The sequence below is a fragment of the Apis mellifera genome, linkage group LG6, assembly GCF_003254395.2.
Source record: "Apis mellifera strain DH4 linkage group LG6, Amel_HAv3.1, whole genome shotgun sequence".
Lineage (NCBI taxonomy): Eukaryota > Metazoa > Arthropoda > Insecta > Hymenoptera > Apidae > Apis > Apis mellifera.
The window spans coordinates 8,813,358-8,835,584 of NC_037643.1; the positions used below are offsets into that span (position 1 = coordinate 8,813,358).

The following is a 22,227-nucleotide window of genomic DNA, read 5'->3' on the forward strand; positions in this document are numbered from 1 at the left end:
AAACTAACCTAACTAATCTTCTAATCTATATCAACAACTTTGTACCTTATTTCAAAAAATAATCACTTTCCCCTCTATTCTTTCTTCAAAAATATCCTTTCCAAAATCTTGAAAAAAGTCAAATCGAAAAACTTAAGCTCCGTTTAAAGAAATAATAGATCGCAAGATTCCTTCACGAAATTTTCTATCCCGACGCGACCGTTCGTCACGTGACCATAAAAGCCTCGTTGGAAGGGGGAAACGTTATTCGCCAGCAATAATCTAACTAATCTTCTATATTAACAATTTTGTATTTTATCTCAAAAAATAATCATCTTCCCTTCTACTCTTTCTTCAAAAATATCCTTTCCAAAATCTTAAAAAAAATCAAATCGAAAAATTTAAGTTCCGTTTACAGAAATAATAGATTGCAAGATTCCTTTACAAAATTCCCTATACCGACGCGACCATTCGTCACGTGACCCTCGTTGGGAAAGGGAAACGTTATTCGCCAGCAACTAACCTAATTAATCTTCTAATCCATATCAACAACTTTGTACCTTATCTCAAAAAATAATCATCTTCCCTTCTACCCTTTCTTCAATAATATCCTTTCCAAAGTCTTAAAAAAAGTCAAATCGAAAAACTTAAGCTTCGTTTAAGGAAAAAATAGATCGCAAGATTCCTTCACGAAATTTCCTATCTCGACGCGACCGTTCGTCACGTGACCGTAAAAGCCTCGTTGAGAGAGGGAAACGTTATTCGCTAGCAACTAACCTAATTAATCTTCTAATCCATATCAACAATTTTGTACCTTATCTCAAACAATAATCATCTTCCCTTCTATCCTTTCTTCAATAATATCCTTTCCAAAGTCTTAAAAAAAGTCAAATCTAAAAACTTAAGCTTCGTTTAAGGAAAAAATAGATCGCAAGATTCCTTCACGAAATTTCCTATCTCGACGCGACCGTTCGTCACGTGACCGTAAAAGGCTCGATGGGAGGGGGAAGCGTTATTCGCCAGTAAGGCTCAATATCGCGCTATTTGCAGCCGACAGTTGGAAAGCAATCCCAATCGTGAGGTCACGAGACCGTTGGAGAGCGATGGGGGTAACTATCATCGGGCCCCATTTCCGCAATTAGGAATTCATGTTTGCTGCCGGTAACTAATACCCGGCGGCAATATGGAGAAGCAAAGAATCGCGCGTCAACGCAACGAGATACCGTCGTATCGCGACAGACAGAGTTAGGTCTCGCACAATGGGCCTCGCGGACAGGAACAGGTTCGCTAATGAAGCTTCCTGCATCCAACACATGTTCTCATTATTGGCCTTTGTTGCGTCCGTGGCGAGATAAACGTCGGCCACGCTCCGCCCTCGCGCAAACACAATGTAAACGCGCCTTTGGATCGGATCATCTCCCTTGGGACGAATGTCACACTTTCCTTTTCTTCCCTTTTTTTCTTTTTTTTTTTTTTTTTCGGAGATTTCTAGGTCGGTGATGGATACGAGATACATTGTATCGATATCCTCTCATCAAGGTGGATTCATACAATCGTTGGAATGGAATTCTTTGTGTTTGGATTATTTTTCGTAAGTATATATACTTTGAGAGGGACTAGGTAATTTTTGATTGAATTTATTTAATTATTAGAGCACTAGAAAATATTTTTCAAGTGGATACGTATTAAAAATAAATCTTTGATATGATTAATATCTTGTGATATCTTGTATCGCTATCTTGTATTTCCATCGTTTTTCAAGATGGATTTACAATTTTTTTATAATCTATTTTTTTATAATCTATTTATTCTCTTGGCGATATTTTCAATTGCATAATACTTTATATCATTATCTTCATTATTTTTCAAGATAGAAGATTCTTTTTACAATCGTTAGAATATTTCTTGCCAGTGAACAATTAACTTTATTTTATCGAGAGTAGAATTTTATTCTTACGCGAGTATTTAAATAACTGTCTAACAAGAATGAACGCGAATAATCTTATCTCGTACGAAGAGAAAATTCCTTGAGACAGGTCATAGGTCGCGAGTAAACGTTTTTCCACGATTTTCAATCGATGGACATCGCATTACCGCATCGAAGCAATTTCTCGTTGTTCTCTTCTTAAGTGGATTTGACTAGCGTCGTTCCTAGGCTGGTCACTTAACCACCCTCGAAGCGTCGAGTGGCGCGCGATCAAAGTCGATCGAATTGGACGGATTCGATGAACAAGCATGGCGGGGGGGCTCGTCGAGAGTGGAAAGGGGGGAGGAGATGAGCTGCTGACTCGTTTGATCTTTGACCTTTTTTTTCCATCTTGTGCAGAATTTGTTACGTAATTTGAATAATTCGCTCGAAGAATCTCGACTTAACATCGGATTATGAAATGTAAATTTCGAAGAAACTCAAACTTTTATTTATCAATTTTGACGATGTGACAAAATCAAATATAAAAATCGAGTCGTGGAATTTTAATAATCGTTTATCTTTCAAGTTTAATAGATTAACGTCGATGCTCGCGTTATCTTTCGAAAAAATATCTATATGGATTAAAAAAAAAAAAAAAAGAAGAAAAAGCCAGAGGCAGCGTTGAAAATCCGTTGGAAAAAGAAATCGAATTGGTGGATTCAGCGAGTATATTTAAAAAAAAAAAAAAAAAAAAAAAAAAAAAGATATACTATTCATGGGATTTGGAGAAAATCGACGGCGGGAAAAAACAACGTAAGGGAGGGCAATATTTATCTTGGTCGATTAATACACGTCATAACGGTGAACCACCGGTTATTTGCTCGGTCCTCGTGCAATTCCGATATGAAGATAGATCCGTAAAAATATGTATGTTTACCGACGCCCTTCGAACTGTCGCGACATATAACATATCTTGTATCTTGATATTAGAAATATACCCACCACGCTTTTCCCCCGCTTTTATGTGTGTGTGTGTCGATATTAAATGTCGTTTTTCGCCGGCCGAAACACGGAATAAAATACAAACAATATTTCGAAATCGCGTTAAACTACAGTTTCGTTTGCACAAAAGGGTTGGCCGTGTTTCATTCATTCGAGATTCATGGGCGAAAAATAGAAGGAGGATAATAAGAGGATATAGATAAATTTTGTTTATACGATTTTATTATCTTTTATAGTTTATAAATAATAAAAGTGACGGAAGGGTAAATTTATTTTGTGATAAAAGATAAAATAGATAATTCTCCGTTTCAATTACGCCGTTCAAATAAAATAATCTCTAACTTTCTTACGGCTTTATTATTGCATTATTTATCGGGTTATTGATGATAAGTCTATAATTTGTCACGCAATTAAATAATATTTAAATAATGGAATAATTTTAACAAAAATTATTTACCCATTCGAGTAACCGGAAAATTATTCGATAGCCAAATAAAGTAATGTATTATATTTAAACAGAGATGTATCTCTGTCATTTTATACGATCTCTCAGGATTTTAAACCGCCTGCATTCACAATTCAATTCACTTTCTTGCAGATTTCCGCGTGCATAAAAATATAATCGTTGCCCGATTAAATCAATCGATAATTGCCCGATAATTCGAAGATGGATCGGTGAAAGTGTTGTAACGACAAACAATAATAATAACTCGCTTCTTAGCGAATGGGTGTTTGCTTGTTATCGAACTTTGTTTGTTGAAAATTGTTCTTCGCAAACAATCGAAACGCTCGGCGGTATTTATCAAAGCGAACCACCGCCAAAACCCTATTTACAACATAGTAAAAATTGCGTCGTATAAATGCGCGAAAATATTCGTCACACCGGTGACGATTTGTCTCGGCGCATCGGCCGACAATTATATCGAAACGGTTCGATTGAAAACGATTGCGTGAAACTATACTCTGAAACGTTTATATTTGAAAATATATTCTGAAAAGCTATAGACGAAGTGGAAAAGGAGGGAAATGAAACGAATGGAATCGATATATGGATATAAATTTAACGACGGATAATTTATTTTTTTTCAAATTCGTATAAACAAATTTATTTTATTACATTACATTACTAGTTATTGAATTTCTTTATGCGTAATAATTTTATATATACAAGAATTAAAGAAGGAATCTTCCAATGAAAGATTGAAGATCAAAAAAAAAAAATTTTTATTCCCTACGTGACGGATACAAAACTAAAGATCTAAATCTAAATGTAAAAAATTTTAAACAGTACTCATCATCGTCAAGAGAGAGGAAAAAGGAGAAAAAAGGAAGAAGAAGGAAAAAAAAATCAAGACAAAAGAATCGAAAAAAACCTCTCCCAGTCATTATCGTCGCCTCCAAACAATGTCGCCCCGATTCCCGTAGACAAGGGGCCCCGGTTAAAGGGCCCAGAAAAGAGCGAAAACTCGCCGAGGCTGGATTTGCCTCATTAACAGGGACGCGAGTTCTGAATCGGGCGGCCGAGGCCTGCAAGCATCAAAGCATCGCATTCAGTTTACCCAAAACAATTACCGGCAAACCGAACGCCTTTTCTCCGCGTAAGCAGATCAAAGGCGCGCGCCCGTGGTCGTCATTAAGCAACGAGACGTCATTAAGCTTTCGGATAGCGGCACTTTAAATCATCGGGGGAGGGGGCACGCGCATATACGACGGTTGCGCTTGCGTTCAACGGAATCGTTCAAGGCACTCGCCACTCGACAGCTACCGCCCTCTCGACGAGCCTCTAATCCATTGTAACTAAAGATCAAAAAAAGAAGAGAAAGAGAAAAGGAAAGGAAAGGAGAGGAAACTGTCGATTTTACCCAACGCAAATACTCCCCCCTTCCTTCAACCGACCGACAGCAATTCCTTGCGACTCGCGACCGAGCTCGCAGAGTCAAGTGGTGGGGGGAATGGGAAGAAAAAGAAACGAACACTTGAGGGGTTACGCGAGTGCAACGCTTGGAAGTTCGAGGAGCTTTTGGTTCGAGGCAGAAGAATAGGAAAGAGCTAACGCGGAGAGGAGGACGGCACGTGTTGAATTTCTCTCTTTCTCCCCTCCCTTCCTTCTTTTCTCTCTCTCTCTCTCTCTCCTTCCCCCTCCTTTCTCTCGCCCAACCGTTTCTCACTACCGCCCTCTGTGCTAGGCGCCCCGTGTCCGCCCCAACGTCAACGGCGACGATTCGAGTCCTCTCGTTTCTCGCTCTCTTTTGCGGACCAGAATCGCGCGTATTTGTTTTCCGCGCCCTAACAACCGGGCCGGGGAGATGGTAGCCGGCTCTCTTCAAGCCGAGTACACAAGGAGAAACACCGTGAACCTCGGCGGACCCGTGTATGTGCGCACCGGCTCTGCGTACAGTACTTTTGCGCCGGTGTCGCGTTGTATCGAGTTAGAGGATGTTTCAGAAGTAGGGGGTCGAGGAAGAAGAGGGCGGAGAGAGAATATTTTTCTCGAGTAAATATTTTCCTCCCTTTTTTTCTCGTACAATTTTTTCCTCTAGCCAAATTACTTTTCTCCTTTGATTTTTAAAAGAAATCACTTGTAATAAAAAATTATTAATTTTACGGATATTTATACGAATATATATACGAAGTTTTATTTTTCGTAGTTAAAAAATTATTTATATCACCAATTGATATAAGATTATCCAAAAAAATATTTCTCAATCGTCGTATCGTCTAAATTCACACTGAACCTCTCCTCACTTTTGAATCAACGAGTATCACATCGGAATACTTCCACATTTCCAGACCATTCGGGAACGTTTGACTCTTCCTTTCTTTTACCCTGGCCCCTCTCTCTCTCTCCCTCCCTCCCTCTCTTTCTCTCTCCAATTGCTTTTGCAACCTACCTACCCCCGCACCTTCTCCGTCTGTCGCACCCTCGACAGCCAACTCGCTTGCCCCATTCATCGAGTTTATCCGCTTTCCTTAATTAAACCCTGAAGATTGTCTGCAAAAAGGACATCGCCCAGTGCCCTCGACATCTACGAACATTACGAATTGGACGGCGAGGGGCACATGAAAGATACAGATAGGTGGAGGAGGAGGAGGGGAGGGGGATGAAAGCGGCGGTGCACCGTCTGTCGGGCATCCATAATTTCTTGCCGGTTTTAATCAAGACGACAAAAATGACCGAGGATTGTAATTGTAACGGCTGTTTTTCTTCAACGGCCGCGCATCTAAAGGGGGCACGTATTAATGAAAATCGTCGATCAGGATTTGGAAATAAACTTTTACCATTTAATCAGAGATTAACACAGTGAGATATATCCAAGTATTTAAAGAAGATACTTTTTCTATTATTCGCAAAAGATTTATATTAGAATTCTATTAGAAATTTTTCAAATTTTATCATTATTACTTTTACAGGGATTATGGATTTTGTTATAATATTTCTGTTGTTATTTATAATCTATGAATTGAATTTATATATCCTATTAGAAACGAGATATAAATATATATTGTTTTTAAAATTAAATTCAATTTATTCTTGTCTTTCATAAAACTGTAATATTAATTAGAAAAAAAAAAAAATTCCAAGTACCCGGATATCCGGGTAAACTCGAACGAGAACTTTATAGGATGCATATGTGAGTTTGCAACATGATGCGATGGAAGCACGTTAACGAAGCTTAAGTGATGATTGCAATTGAAACTGGATGATGTGTGTCATGTAGCAAGTAGGTATATTGAAGTTAAACGATTCGAAGTTTTATGATTGAATGGTCTATGACTGGTTGTAGCTGAGATTTGCTTTCAACTCGATGCCTTTTATTTGTTTAACTGGTTGAACAGGCGTTGTAATTTGTATTCTCAACAGTATTTACTGTTAGAAAATTTTTTTCACTAATATAATTAAATCACGTAATTTCTAGATCATCATTGGCAAGTTTATAAACATATTGCATCGTCAATGTATTTTCATAATTTTCCTCTCCATCTTTGTTCCACTTTTAAAATCGTGAAATGATTAAATTGCACGAGATATTATAATAATAGTATAATAAATGTCGCAATTGAGAGGATGATGATTTCGCGTAAGTAATATACGTAATAGTAATGTGAAATAACGTTTATCTACGTAGTCTTTGTTTCCAAGAAAGTCAGAGTTTCAATGTACGTCGAGATGCGCACTTGACTTACAATAAACCACAACTTTATGAATGTCTCTCGAGAGACTTGCATCGCATCTAGATGGAAAATGTACCAGTGGTTTCTAGCGTACAAATGTACCATTATGGGATACGTATCATCTTTTTGAAATCATGAGAACTTTTTCATTTTTATTAAGGTTTCTTTCACGAATATTAAACGTAGATTATTAATATTTAAATAATTTGGTATGAAAAATATATTCACAAAGAGTGTTATTAAATTGTGAGAAATCCAAATTCCTTTCATTTGAGATCCTTAATTTTAAAATCAGTTGTTTAAAACACGAACCTATATGCAAAATTCAATTTTTATAAATCTGATTAAAAGAATATTAATTAAATATTTGATTCGTTTATCGAATATTACAATGTTTTAAAAGTTTTTTGCATATCATGTATGTTCTACAAATTTTTATAGAAATTAATGTTTTTATATCTCGAGTATCAAATTTATTCGTTTCAGCCTATATTTCTTATTATCTGATTTTCTAGCAAAGCGATATATTTGTTAAATTTCTTCTCATAAAAATAAACTCATAAAAACGGATAAAAGTAACATTTAAGACGATGGAGAGGCCAATATCATTGAATTACAGTTGTTTTTCCTGATACTAGACAGCCAAAGAAGCAATAAAACGCTGAGGGATAGGAGAATCACTATCCAGCCCCTTCCGGTTCCACGGATGCGAGTGTTTAGTGCGAACGCACCCTTACGCTAGAAGCAGACAGGGGAAGGAAGCTAGGAAAATCGACGGAGGGTGATTCGAAAAGGGACGAAAAAATCGAAGCTGGAAAATGAGGAAGTGAACGGAACGTTATCAGAAACTGTGAAAAAGATGGGAAAAATAAAAAATAAAAAAAAAAGGAAAAACGAAAAGATAAAAGGAAGCTTGATAAAAAACAAAAAAGAAGAATAAAAATTTAAAAAAAAATCTTCAACGATAACGAAAGTGAAAATGTGAATAAAAACATTGTCAGAAAATCTAGATATTATATTTGTAAATAAATTGAAAAATAAAAATGAATGATGGAAGAGACGAAAAGATGAAGAAGAATTTAACAAAAATCATAAAACGGAGAAAGGAGGAATAAATACGCGAGAAATTTCGAGGAGAGTTTAAAAAAAAAAAAGAGTACGATGAGAAATGAAACGAACAGAAGCAAAAGAGAGCAAATAAAAATTACACAACGACGGAAGTCAATGGACGAAATAATGAGGGAACAATAACGCAGGAATGTCCGTATGTGAGACAGCGTTCAGTGGCCGAAAACGAGAGAAAGAGCGCGTACGTGACGTAGAAGAGGGAATAAGGAAGAGAAGCCGCCAGACGACAAAGAGGGAAATAGTAGACAGGGTGGCCAAAATGCAGCGAGGGTGAAGACACGCGAGGGCTGTTAGACCGTCAATCGATAAATTCCTCCGGCAAGGAAGAGGGGCCACGACGATACGTGCTGATGTCGCGAAAAGGTTCTTCCTTGCAAACACTTCAAACGAACTTCACACTTCGGAAAGGTGAGAGAGAAAAAGATGGAAGGGGGTGGTCTCCCTTCTAGTTGCACTTTATGCAGTTTCGCGACCCTCCTTCCGGAAAGGGCAGATATATCTATATTCTCTTTCTCTCTTTCTCGTTAAAAGGGAAGATCGTCCGTATCATCGATCCGTAATACGAACGAACACAGTGAACGTTCTCGTAGTGACAGAATGCCTTGCTTGTCGGCTAATTATCCCCTCGTTGGTCGTTTAACGCATCGATTCCTTCTTCCGGAAGAACGGAGAACGAACAAAACATTATAGTAATATCGGTCGAGTGTAATAGAATCGTTAGAGAGAATTTCACCCTATCTATATATCGAATTCGATATCGTTTTTTTTTCGATGATAAAAGAAACAGAACTAATGCGAGTAGAGAAAGAAGAAAGAAATGCACGATGAAGTTAACCATCAAATTTGAATTATCTAATCCTGCAATGTAATCTTCAAGTTATAAAATATGATATAATACAAGAAAAATAATTTTATGATGTAAAATTTTTTAGAAAGTAATTTTCAATAAATACATCTCAATAATGTAAAAAAGAAAAAATATTTAATATCAAAAATTCAAACATTGACAAAAAAAGCAGAAAGTCTCGTGAGAATATTTTTTTTCTCTTTTCACATATATTTTCTAAATTTTTTCTATCATAAATATACGTAAATGTACATAAATGTTCATTCCCCGTTTCAAATAATTAAAACAAGATCGGTAAAATCTTTATTACTTGGAAATCAAATGGGTTTTATCAAATCCTTGATCATAAATTAAAAAGTAAGTTTCCTCGTGGCGGGGATCCCGAGACGGGCCAACAGTGTGCTCAAGAGACATCAAAGAGAGACGAGGTTATCGCGGCCGGCCGATGACGTTAAAAGTTCTGGTTCGCGGGAGATCAAGTCGCCCGAGGCGATGTTTCTATATCGGAGGGAAGCCCTTTCCGTGGTTCCCGGGGGCCGTGATTAAAATTATTGCCCTACCCAAAGTCAACACGCCGTACAAACAAAGGATAAACACATTCGCGGGCATCGATACACGAGAAGTGGCACGATTAGCATCGCAAAATATTTCTCGTCCGTTCCGTCGAGTGTCGCTGTTGTCGTTCATAGCGCGCGCGCGCGCGAGAAGCAAGCGTATTTCACATTCTGCTTTCCCTCCTCTTTGTGATCTCTTAAAGCAATGGAGGGACAAAAGGTAAAAGAAGACGAGAAAAGAGAAATGAGGCAGGAGAGCAGAAACTGTAGGAAAAAAAAAAAAAAAAAAAGTAAAGAGCTTTGGAAAGAAAGTTGCCGCAGGCGAGCTTTTTAAGTTATGGACAAGTTGCACGACTGGTGATGAAGGCAAAAGAGGCAATTTGTTAGAGGAGAAGCGCTTTCGTCGTGATACATTTAGGATTTGTCGCGAGCTTGATCCTAATGCTCTGTCCTTTTCTCGCTTCGTTTACCTTGTCTTCTCTCGTAGAGAAAGCGGTGGGGGAAGTGCTTCTTGCCTCTATTCCTTTCCACTCCTATCCCCTCTCTTTACCGTCACCCCACTATGCTCTCTTTCTCTTTTGCCCCGAAGGTTTTTGCTCGTGAGCGACAATCGGTGTTAAAATGCGTGAATGCACTCCAAGCACGCACGCCTGCTTCTACATGAGCACGCGGCAGAGACCTCTCGAAAACAAACAGCGGTTTCTCGTCCCATAGCCAACGTGACTTAATTAATGAAAGCGCGCGAGAAGCGTCGACAAAGTCGTCTTTGTCGAGAAGTTGGCGGGACTGGGTCAATAAAGACGCGGGACCGCTGATCGATCATTTCGATTAGTCATACACTTCAATCAATCGATTCGCTTCAACCTTATCGATCCAGTTCGCGAAGGAATCTATTACGATTTGAAGTTCGATTGAGACCGGAGTTCACGATTAGAGAAGTTGACAGTGATTTGTCGGACGAGTCGATTACATTCCTAGTGAATTGATTCGCGAGTTATATGTGGAAGTTACTTGTTAGTAGTTACGGGCACGTGCATGAGTATTTAAATGACGTTTTTTAGGTCGAACTACGCTAACTCGGAAGGATGACTAAGTTATTTTTTGCTCTGGAATGAATTGAATGTGGGACTCACTGTTTCTCATGTATGGATATTATGGATACGTGGAACATAGATTTTTAAAAAGATATTTTTCAATATGAAAAATAAAAATAAAAATAAAAAGTTAGTAAAATTTAATTTCATTTGATAATATTATATTTAATCACTTTTACCATATTAAATCGATAAATTAATCAGAAAATTTATTAATACGTCATCGTCTAAAAAATTAAATTTTTCGAATTTAATAATTCTGGCGATTATTAAATATTTAAATTACCGTAAATACAGAATAGAGTTCATAAAATTATTTATTCTTTAAATAGAATAAAAATAAAAATACCATAATTCCGTCGTATCATCTTTACAAATTTATCACGTTCAAACTAAATTTATCATTGACTCTTGAAAATAAATGACTACCCAAATAAACCTGTTTATCTCCTCCCATAAATAGAAAGGAGCAGCATCCGATAAGTCGTGAAGAAACGTGATTACTTACTCATGTGTCGTTTCCAGACGCGCAGGTCAATTTCCTAATTTCTTTTCAGTTTTATCTCATTGATTTAATATTATTGTATAAAATTAAATTTTAATGCGTAAAATCATATAAACGTATCTCTAATTGTAGAATTACGCGTTTCCTTGTTAAGAATGTTCACAACAAATTTTAATAAATGATAGTGCAATCAGTTGTATGTCCATGTCACATCTATAACATACACATTGACAGAGTGATTCATGGTCACGGTGAAATCATGAATAATCACTGAACAATAATGTGGATAACATGCGCATACGAACATATTATTTTACTTTATAGATATTCGGAACAAAACTGATTATGGTCGAGAAAATTACGATGCCCGCGTTTATTTCCACACGGCAGTTGTATAATATATATTATAGAAAAATATCCGATTATTAAACCTTGCTCGATAAAGATAATCCGAAGAATTTCATTCAACGATGGCTATTGCAGTTTTCATAAAATATGTACCATGAATCTAATTGTCAATTATCAAACACGAAATTGATTATCTATTAGCGATTGATGGATAATGTATAAACATAAAATAACTACAATGTTAAAATAAAAATAATAATAATAATAACATATAATATTGTTATTAAACAATGTAATATTGTTGCTTGTGATACGGTTCGTTTACTTAATTAATGTGAAAACTATCGAACGGAACAGATTCCACGTATAACGGTACAAAAGACGGCATCCCCGAGTATTTCTGGCAAACTATCGGAATTAATTGGAAAAATGTAACGATCAATTGAGTGTAGATAATTTAACACAGATACCGGTATGTATAACGACTCATCTAATTCCGTTTATGCTTAAAACACAATTGTTCCTGATTAATAGAGATAACAAGAAAGTATTCGAAAAATGAAATGAAAGGAAACAATCGGAATAGCAGTCAATACTGTATAAACACTTTATCATTGAAATCAAATCATCAGAATAGAAATTCTAAAAGAACGTGACACGTAACTTTCATTTCTCAATGAATTGACAGACAATGAAGTTATTTTTCCCATAATCTAATCAAGATAACGTGCACGAAAGCAAAATTATCGTGTGAAAGACCACGTAGAATGCGAAAACGGGAAAAGAAGCGAGAAAAAGCAAAGTCTGCTATGGTGACACCCACCTTGCCAGTGGACCACTCCTCTTCGCTCGTTGACCCAAAATCTTCTCGACCACGGTGACATTTCCGTTTCTCGCTGCCTCCAGCAGCTCCTGGTCCTTCCCCATGGTCCATTTACACTGTAATCAAAGTCTGGTGTTCACTTGCACACTTGTCAATTTCTGTTTTTACTGTGATTACTCGCGTTTCATTGATCCAGCGTGGCCATCTTGGGCCGACTGCGTCGCCACCTTACGGTCACTTCGCAAAACACTCGCAACACACGACAGCGCGACAGAGAAAGGAATATCGAGGCACACGATGATTGGTTGTTCAAGAGCGAGATAGAACGACAGTAGCCGAGACTCGAAGTATACCGTGCTCAGGCATGTAGCCGACTGTCAAGTACCAGCTGTTGCGCCGTACTGATTTTCCGTGGCTTCACGCCGACTCGGCTTTGCGGCAATTTAATCGAATAAGTGTGTCACGCGGTTCATAACTCCGATCGACATGAGCCGCAATTTTGTCGGAGAGTTGCTGATCTTTCTGTTATTCTTCATTCACAGTTTAGATACGAAAGTATTATCAAATACATTGTCTCTCGGTGGTAAGCACATAACCTCAATAGCGTATTCTGGCAATTTTTTTACAATTATTTTCTTAAGCCGGTTAAAAAATTTCCGTTATTAAACGTAATTAATTTCAAATGTAAAAATAATAAATTTTATAATTCGTTTAAAAATATATTAGTAATTATTATAATTAGATTGTTTTTCAATCATGTATTGATATAAATAATCAGTGAATTGATATAAATGTGAGATTATTTATAATTTATAATATAAATCTATAAAAAGTAATATTATTTTTCCATTTATCGATTAAATGCAACACTTAGTGGATTATACAATACTTTTTATTTAGAATTATATTTCTTTTTTTTTTATTTATTATCTATTGTATAAGATATTTAAATGATAATGTAAAACAATAGATAAATGTACATATAAATAATATAATTGTGTAAATATAAAGTAAAATATTAATAAAAATATTTTTACTTCAAAAACATATATTTTCTACACGCATTTTTATATTTATTTTCAAACGTAGTTATACATTTTATATATATTTATTATCATGTGATTATATATGTAAATATTCTAAATGTATAATAATATTTATTGTGTACATATTTTTTGCGTAATATATTTACATCAGAAAGTATTACTTATTCACATTAAATGTAATGTATAAGTGAAAAATATTTATGTTCAAAAATATCCAACCGTTACCATTATGAGAATAACCTTTATGAGAAAGAAATGTTTAAAAGCTAAATTTGTCAAAATAATTAATAAATTTATTACATGTTTAAATTATATAATAGTTGTATATTTATAGATATATATATATACACATTTTTATCATTTTACTTTTAAATATACAAATTGAAACGTTGAAACGTTGAAAAGAAAAAGTATTTGTAATGATTTCTTATACGTATAAATAATATTTAAATTACAGTGATCCTCTAATTTATTTCTCTCAGCAGTATTCTTTTAAATCTTATTTGAAACATGTAATGCAACGAATCATTACATTAAAATTTTTTGTAAAATGTCAATATAATGTACGATACATTTTACAGATGGAAGTGTATTTGAAATGAAGTTAACTAATCTTCATGACACTACACCATACATGAAACAAGTATCTATTGCAGCAAGTAGCAAAGCAATCTTTAATGTAACAAACGTTTCCTCCAACGCTTCATTTATTATTTTTCAAATTCATATTTATCAACATAATGTTACATTGTCTTTTGATAAAGATTGTCTTAATAAAGTTTCGAATAGAAGCGTATTTGGATCAAACATTGGTCTTCTCTCTAAGCTAACCACTAATACGACACAATTTTTCGTGAAAAATGATAATGTTCACGATGTTAAGGCTCTGCTCGTTGTTATTGCTTACAACAATAAAGGTGAGTAGTATAGCTTCTCTTGTAATAAACTCGATTCGATATGAATCATTACTTCATTTATGTCTTCATATGCATTTTAATATAATTTTAATTTTTCATTTCGTTCACAAATTATCAACGCTAAGCTAAATGTTATGATACGAATTGTTGATTCAGACTTGACAATTTTTGTAAACTCTGCATTTTTAAACAATATGAAACGATATACGGGGTGATCCATTATCGCAACAATGATAATTATACAAGATTAAAAAAACTTTATTTGAAAATAATTATACACTTTTACATTTTTCTTATTCTTATATATATTTTTAAATTCTATTAAATATTTTATGTTTTTGTTTTCAACGAAATATTCGTCATCAATATTCAAGTCTTATTCATCCATTATCACGTTCATTCTCGTTTATTCAATTCGTTTACACAATTCGTATCGGTAAAGCACAAAGGAATTAAAAATGACTTTCAATGGCTCTACATTCCTTACTTTCCTAAAGAATACTTTCATAAAAATTCTTATTATTACACTTAACATCTCGCATAAGAAAAAAAAGAATGCATATTAATCACAAATTTTTTCATATTTTCCAATTAAAATAATTAAAAAATTAACAAATTTCTACATATTCTTAAAATTACAACAAAACTCTACTCTCTATTATTATATCTAAAACCATTCTTCAAAGATTTCTATTTTCTTCATCAACCTGTCCAAAAGAAAAAAGAAAAATTCCAATCAAATGTTCTTGTCCATATACGTTTCCAATTACAATCACTAAAGTGATAATCGGACCAACCTGTATATCATTGACTTTTTTTTTCACGAAGCGGGCTCGATGATAAATTTGCCAAATTTTGAATGAAAAGAATGATCAATCCCATCCATCAGTTGATTGTTCTCTCCGCAGCACCCGTACCGGGTGGATGCAACATGGAGTTCAATACCGAGATCGCGCCTTACGCGAGAATGCAGACACGCGACGCGATGGTGATCGTGGACGTGCAACCAGCCTCGTTACCGTTCAACTCGATGCGCCGCACTTGCGAAAAGGAGCCGGTGGAGGTCCAGGTGTATCAGATGTACCTGTCCGAGCGGGACCTCACTGCCGAAACTTATTTCACGGGTATCGTAAACATGCTGACTGTGGACGATATCAAGGGGAACGGAGCGAAGGTACTCGGTATCATCTAATTACAATTTATTTATCTTGTTTATTATTTATTTGAGAATAATTGATTTTTTTTTTTGATTCAAGCGTTTATTTATTCATTATTATTATTATTATCTGAAGTCTAAAGTTGTTTTAAAAACGAGAATATAGATAGGAAAATTATTTTCGAAAATAATTTAAATTGATTCTTCCATTAATTTTTTTTAATTAATCTAAGGGATTGTTTGAGTTGTTCTTTTTTTTTTTAATTTCTTGACGAAAGGAAAGCTCACAGATTATGCGTGTTTTTTTTAAAAAGATAGTCAACGTTGATTGGATAAAAATTATTATATATATATACGCATGGTGAGTGTGAATTTTTTGATAACGACAAAGCAAAAATCCATATTAAACTATCGATTCGATAATTCGATTGATTCGTTCGTTTGCGGTATATATATATTTTTTAAAGCGAGATTTAGTTTCGAAACTAAGTTTATCCCGCTGGACGAATGGTAAATAATAGCCATTTTGAATATTAGATTGGAAGAAAATAATGGATCAATCGAAGGCAAAGAAGGATTTATTAAAATAATAAATATGATCAATCGAATCGATAAATTTTTCGATCGTCCCAAAACATTCGTTTCGAAAATATTATTCATTGATCCAATTTCTATATCTTCTATGTTTAATCCAATCGAAAGTATAATATATTTCCGAGATTTAAACGTTTGAATAATCAATTTTTGTTACAAATATACTATTATATTCTCGAAAACATAATGATTACTATTCTAATTATACTCACAAAACGTACTTTTGATTAATCGTTAATTAATTGATGTATCGTATTCGTTGTACGGCAAAAGTAAACACAAACATGATATTAAGTTATTATTATTGACAACAATATTGTATACATAATTAATCAAACGTGCACCAACGTATGTAATCGTATGATATATTCAAACATTTTCAGACATCGAATAAATATATAAATAATTATATTTAATATATAAATCGAAGCTTGATGATTCTAACACCGATAAAAAAAATCTCTTCCACGTTAGGCAACGGCCTCCATTGTTTCCTCACCGATGAGACGAATATTTAGCGCGTATATCGGAGTTGGCTCGGTTTACGTCGCAGTGGCTAGTTATGGGAATCATTCTGCTGCCTATGTCCCCATAGTTTCGTACGGCTGTAATCCCACGATCGATCCTGTATCATGCGACATTTTATGTACGTGTTCCATCCATAACTCAAGGAAAACATGATAAGTTCATTTTTTAATATCGATGTATAAGTTCAATTTAACATATCATTATTAGAGACATACGAATTATGATACAAATCATGTTTTTCTCTTATATATATATACAATAACGTTTCAGAAAGTATTAATCGTTCTATCGTATCGTTATTTTCAGCCGAGGGTGTTTTCAAGTTTATTTCTGCCGTTTGTTTCTTCGTGGGATTATTTTTTACATTCCTGGGCCATCACGTCTCCAGAGTTGAGAAAATGTTTCCTATATTTTTCATTGGAACCGTAATTGGATATGCCATAGAAGGTATGTATATATATATGTTTTTATTTTCCTTATATTTGTCATACAATTTTTCGCTCTAAAAAAATTTAATAAAATAATAAAAAAACAATTATAAATACAATATCTATTGTCCATCTGGATAATACATCCACTTTTATCTCCATAAAATTAAATACAACGAATATTATTATTATTACCATTGTACCATCCGTTTGTTTCAGGAAATATTATAATTGGCCTGGCGATAGGTTTGCTCTTCAACCTGTTGTCGTTAGTGTGTCCATACTCGACAGAGCACCGTGGCGGTGCATTGCTGGTCAACATGAGCCTGGGCTTGTTCTTTGCGTGCGTTGCTTACTTACACTCCCCAGGTACGGAAGTGGCTCGAAATGCCGACAGTGAACAGTATCCGAAAATCGGTTCGACGCATCTTGTCGCTCGAGGAAAGATCAGCAGGGGTTGTAGTAAATTATAGGAAAATAATGGAAGCCGGCTTAAAAGCGGACGAGAGAGGAGTGTAACGCGAAAAGAAAGGAAGGGGAGAAATGAGAGAGAGAGAGAGAGAGAGAGAGAGAGCTCACCGCCCCCGAAGTTAGTTGGAGTTTGGTGAAGGGATGAAGTACAGTCAGAGAGTCCCCCTGTAGCTTTTATCAATGTTGCCCGCTCATGTGGAAACTTCGTCTGCCGAATCCCCCACAGCATTCGCGTTACCTCCTACCTTTCTCACCATAACCACCCTCCTCAACCATCTCACAAACACGCGCGCACAATAAAAATCGTGGCTCGTGTTAGACACATTGGGTAAACCAACCCCCCTGCGCCAACTCTCACGGACCGATCTAACCAGCTTGAAAGATTCGCATTTACCTAATTGTGTCCCCCGTATTTATTTAGCTCCGAGACCTATTTAGATTACACGGTCTATGCATGCGTAACTGCACAGAGTATCGGTCCCCGTCGACAGATGATCAGAGTTGGCCATCCTCTCTCCCATCTTTGGCACAGTTCGGTCCTTCTTCACGTACGCCTCGTGCAAATGATTGTCAATGTAAACGAATGGTATTAAGAAGGAAGGAAGGAAGGAGAGAATTGTTGCATCATGTTGAGACGTATTTCTTTTTTAAAGTTTTTTATATTAAAGTTTATATGTATATAAAGGTAATAACGATAGAGGAATTTCGTGAAAGATTTTTGTGAGAATAATGGATTTATTGTTCGATATTGGTTATTTAGATTTTGTCTACTTTTCTGTTTCTTTCTTTCAGGTTCATTTATAATTCTGCAGAACAATACGGTATTTTGGTTGCTATTTTCGACGTTGGCTCTCAGTATAGCTCTCGTCGTGACGTTTAGCTTTTGCTCTAACGTTACGTGTTCCATATTTTCATCCTTCACGATAATCCTGCCGATTGATTATTGGGTTGGCTCCTCTCTCAAATATGTTATGATAAACATCGTAAGGCGAGCAACTGTGGAGGATTTTAATCTAGCCATTGTTCGACCTCCTGTTCAGACTAAGGGTATCATCTTTTTTATGGACGCTGTTAGAATTGTATATTATAATTATATATGCACAGAGAATATGTTAATGTATATAAAATGTTTTGAAACAATATTCGATACGATTTCAGATATATGGTTGATTGTATTCTGGATCTGTTTGGCGTTCTATCACTTTTATAAACATTACCAAAATCGATTATTATCGAACAGGACAATGACAGAAACAACGCCATTGTGGAATCAATATTAATGAATCAATGTTCCAAATGTAATTATCACAATTATACAATGATACAGTTCACAATTTTTCATATACGAGGGATTAATTTTAAGTATTCTATTTATATATGTATATATGTAATTTTTACATTTAATGTACGTTTATGTTTTATATTTATAACAATAATGTTTCAGAGGCTAAGTTGATAGAAACATATTGTAACACATCAAAGATAACAGTTAAGTGACAATCTCGCATATGATTTATATTGATAATACTTTTTGATTAATTTTAATTGTTAATTTTATAAATTTTATACCAAATACATTTAAATGTGATATAATTGTTTAAAAAAATATTTGTACATATTATTCCTTCCACTGTAATTCATACATAAATATAAAAAATAAATTCTCCTATTACATATAATCATTTCTTAACATCAACCAAATTTTTGCTAGATTTTTATTTCTTCTAATATTTTTCATGTGTATAAATATCTTTAAATAATAGATATGAAAAAAAATAAAAGCATAAATGTATTAATTTATTCAATCTTCTTGTTTCTTTACTAGCTAAAACCTAAAGTAAAGTGTTTATTATTCAAATATTTGAAAATGAAGCAGTGAGCAATGCAATTATTTCGCCTGTATTGGTTAAACGTTAACGTAAGAGGCATCGAACGTTGAGCCAACGTTCATCCAAATCGGAAACAAAGGAACGGGAAAAATAGAATTACTTTGAAAATATAAAATATTGTTTACAACGAAAAATAACGTGTCTCGATAGATTAATCACTTTGTAGATTACTTTTATTCGCTTGAAAAGAAAGTTTACATATAAATAATTTAATCATTTTTAATAGTGCACGTGTAAACGTGGAGTATAAAGGATAATCCGAAGGATGAAAGGTTTTCAAGTGTTTTATTGAACAAAAAAAATGCCAGATGACTTGTGTTGTCATTAAAATGAAATAACATTTATTGAATCGAGACAGTGACACCTAACAGTGGTTTTCTATATCCTACTACTTACAATCTTAAAGGTAATCACAGCAACAATATTATCTCCATTATTCACAACACTTACGTAGATTACTGTCGCAATAATATATTATTCTCGTTAATAAATTTGTTAATACTCATACACTGTATTCGTTATCAGTATTTATTATTACAGATAATAAGAAAACTGCGTGACCACTTCCGCACTCGGGGGGGGGGGAGGAAGAGGAGGAGGGGAGGAGAGTCTGTCGAAGATTCACAGGATTCGTTCGCAATGCGAATCAAATCGCATTCGTCTTAATCTTCTTCGTTTTTTCCAATATAAACATCACTGAAATGGAACTTGCCCCTACCTTTTAAACATGCAATTTTATTAAAACAACGAACAAAATAGAGAGATAAAATTTACGCGGGCAACGAGAATCAAATTCCATTTCGGTGTATTATAAATATATTATTAACACGACTTTCCACGGAAATCGTCGATTGTTGATCGTTCTTGCACACAAACGTATCATCTTTCACTTTTCAAAGCATATTTTTATCTTTCGAGAGAAAGGATGAAATATAAAGCGGCCAAAAAGAAAATAAAGTAGCTCGAGCGAAGCCATTTTTATTACACACTTTTGGCGCCCTCTGTAATCTTACTTAGGAAATTCCTTTCGAAATTCAATTTCATTTTTATCAAGAAGTTACATACGATATTCATCGATTTTTTCAATCGAAATAAAAAAAAAACTCTTCAGACACGATTCAAATTCAAAGTAATCGCGAGTAAGATAAATAACAAAGAGGGAAAATACATTTTTTCGAAACATTTCTGTTCGAAGGTAACGATTCACGAACACCTTTGGTTCCCTTATACATATATATATATATATGTGTGTGTACATATGAAATATTACATCGCGAACGCAGAAGTGGCCCGTGCGGATCCGAAACGAAGTGTACGACGTCGAGAAAATCAAGGTCCTCGACCAATCGGGAGAATCGACAGAAATGGCGGCGCGCGCGCGTGCGATCTTTTTTTCCCCTAAATCCGGCCAATATTATTATTATTATCATCCGGCCTTGCGTTGCGTCCTCTTTGTTTTGTCCCGTTTTTTAGTTTTATTTTTTCTTTTTTTTCTTTTTTTTTTTTTCTTCATCCAAAAATATAAATTTACTAATGTACATTACAATCCCCCCGTTCGCCGTAGAAAACGTTCAAACGAATCGCGGTACACCAGCAGCTTGCGCCGCGTGTCGACATCGTAGGAAACGTTGCGCGTCTTTCCTAACAGACGGAACACGATTTATTTATTCTTACTTTATTTATTTATTTTATTTATTTATTTATTTATTTCTTATTCTTCTCGTTCGTGCCTCGACGCATAAATATATCGTTAAATTACCCTATTGACTGTTAACAAATCGTTATTAGCTCGTCACCTACTGACAAGAGAAAGAGAGAGAGAAAGAGAGAGAGATTCGACGCGACGTTCTCGACGGTTAACGCGACTCTGACTGTTGTTGCTCGGCACGAAAGCTTTTTCTCGAGGGAGGAGAAGCTGTTTTTTTTTTCTTTTTTTTTTAATAGGAGATTCTAATTAAAGAAATGTGCTTGTAACATTCATATACTATATATGGAGGAATATATGCTTGGGAATGAAACGTGGACTGGAAGAGTCTTGGAAACGGCGATTCCTGCGACCGATCATCGGTTTAGTATCGTAAAATATTAATGTTTTTACAATGTTGTCAACATACGTTGATTCATAAATATATGTAATATATTTACACAAGTGAATCCCTTGCACTTATCTAATTTGTTTGAAACAAACGAATGTTGAAGCTCGTTAAAACTTTTAATAATAATAATAATTATAACGTGGATTATAATAATGTATTTGATCAAAGTTGTAGATCATATTTATAAAACAGATTGAAGATTGCTAAATTAAGTAAATTGTGTACGTATTTAAAATTAACGAAGAAAAATTTTATTATCCTTGAATATTATATATCGATCACGATGATGCAACTCTTTAATATTTCGTCCATTTTAACCCAATTACTTTAAAACTTCTAAGGCAAACTTTTGACAATATGTAGGCTTTCGAAAAGATCGATGAATCGATGTCTCAAGTTATTATTACATACAATTCAATATTGCCTCCCAAATAAAAATTCAAATCGACTACCAAATACGCGAATAATTGTTGCAAAAATAGCATTATTTATTCGTTATCTTTTTCTTGGTAATTTTTCGAATGATTCCAAGATGATACTTTAAATCCATCGATATCGTAAAGATAGAATAAAAAAATTCGATAACTGATCAATTTACCATAAATCTCACAAAACAAACGTATACACATTAACTTTGTGCTCTACAATTCTTCTCATTGATATAACATCGGAATTTAATTTCGAATTCGAAAGAAATTGAAACAGAAATCAAATTTTTCAACAAACAAAAATGTCCATTT

The 22,227-nt window shown here is 34.7% G+C and overlaps 2 protein-coding genes and 1 long non-coding RNA gene across 5 annotated transcripts in view; 2 read left to right on the top strand and 1 right to left on the bottom strand.

The window, feature by feature from the left end:
• The window catches only part of LOC408887 (ankyrin repeat and SAM domain-containing protein 1A), a 70,474-nt gene extending 57,745 nt beyond the window's left edge, over positions 1–12,729 (bottom strand). The window contains exons 1-2 of one of the 2 annotated variants that reach the window (XM_006565384.3): positions 12,544–12,729; positions 12,363–12,478 (exon numbers count right to left, since the gene is read on the bottom strand). In XM_006565384.3, the coding sequence (XP_006565447.1) occupies positions 12,363–12,466 (104 nt within the window). In that variant the 5' untranslated portion in view covers positions 12,467–12,478; positions 12,544–12,729. Of the gene's footprint in view, positions 1–12,362 lie in introns of both variants that reach the window. The other variant, XM_006565385.3, reaches the window with a different exon arrangement.
• LOC102655365 lies at positions 4,030–8,217 on the top strand. The gene is made up of 2 exons (XR_410243.3): positions 4,030–5,384; positions 7,702–8,217. It is a non-coding gene; the product is annotated as an uncharacterized LOC102655365 (long non-coding RNA).
• On the top strand, positions 12,725–19,979 carry LOC408886 (transmembrane 7 superfamily member 3). 2 transcript variants are annotated; one of them, XM_006565386.3, is made up of 9 exons: positions 12,725–12,945; positions 13,990–14,325; positions 15,234–15,499; positions 16,550–16,721; positions 16,910–17,050; positions 17,251–17,400; positions 18,295–18,549; positions 18,661–18,800; positions 18,947–19,979. In XM_006565386.3, exons 1-8 carry the CDS (start codon positions 12,849–12,851, stop codon positions 18,780–18,782), a joined length of 1,539 nt encoding a protein of 512 aa, XP_006565449.2. In that variant the 5' UTR covers positions 12,725–12,848; the 3' UTR covers positions 18,783–18,800; positions 18,947–19,979. The 2 variants fall into 2 exon arrangements, with proteins under 2 accessions (XP_006565449.2, XP_392416.4); XM_392416.7 differs by having other exon boundaries at positions 18,661–19,174.
• Positions 19,980–22,227: the final 2,248 nt, after the last annotated feature.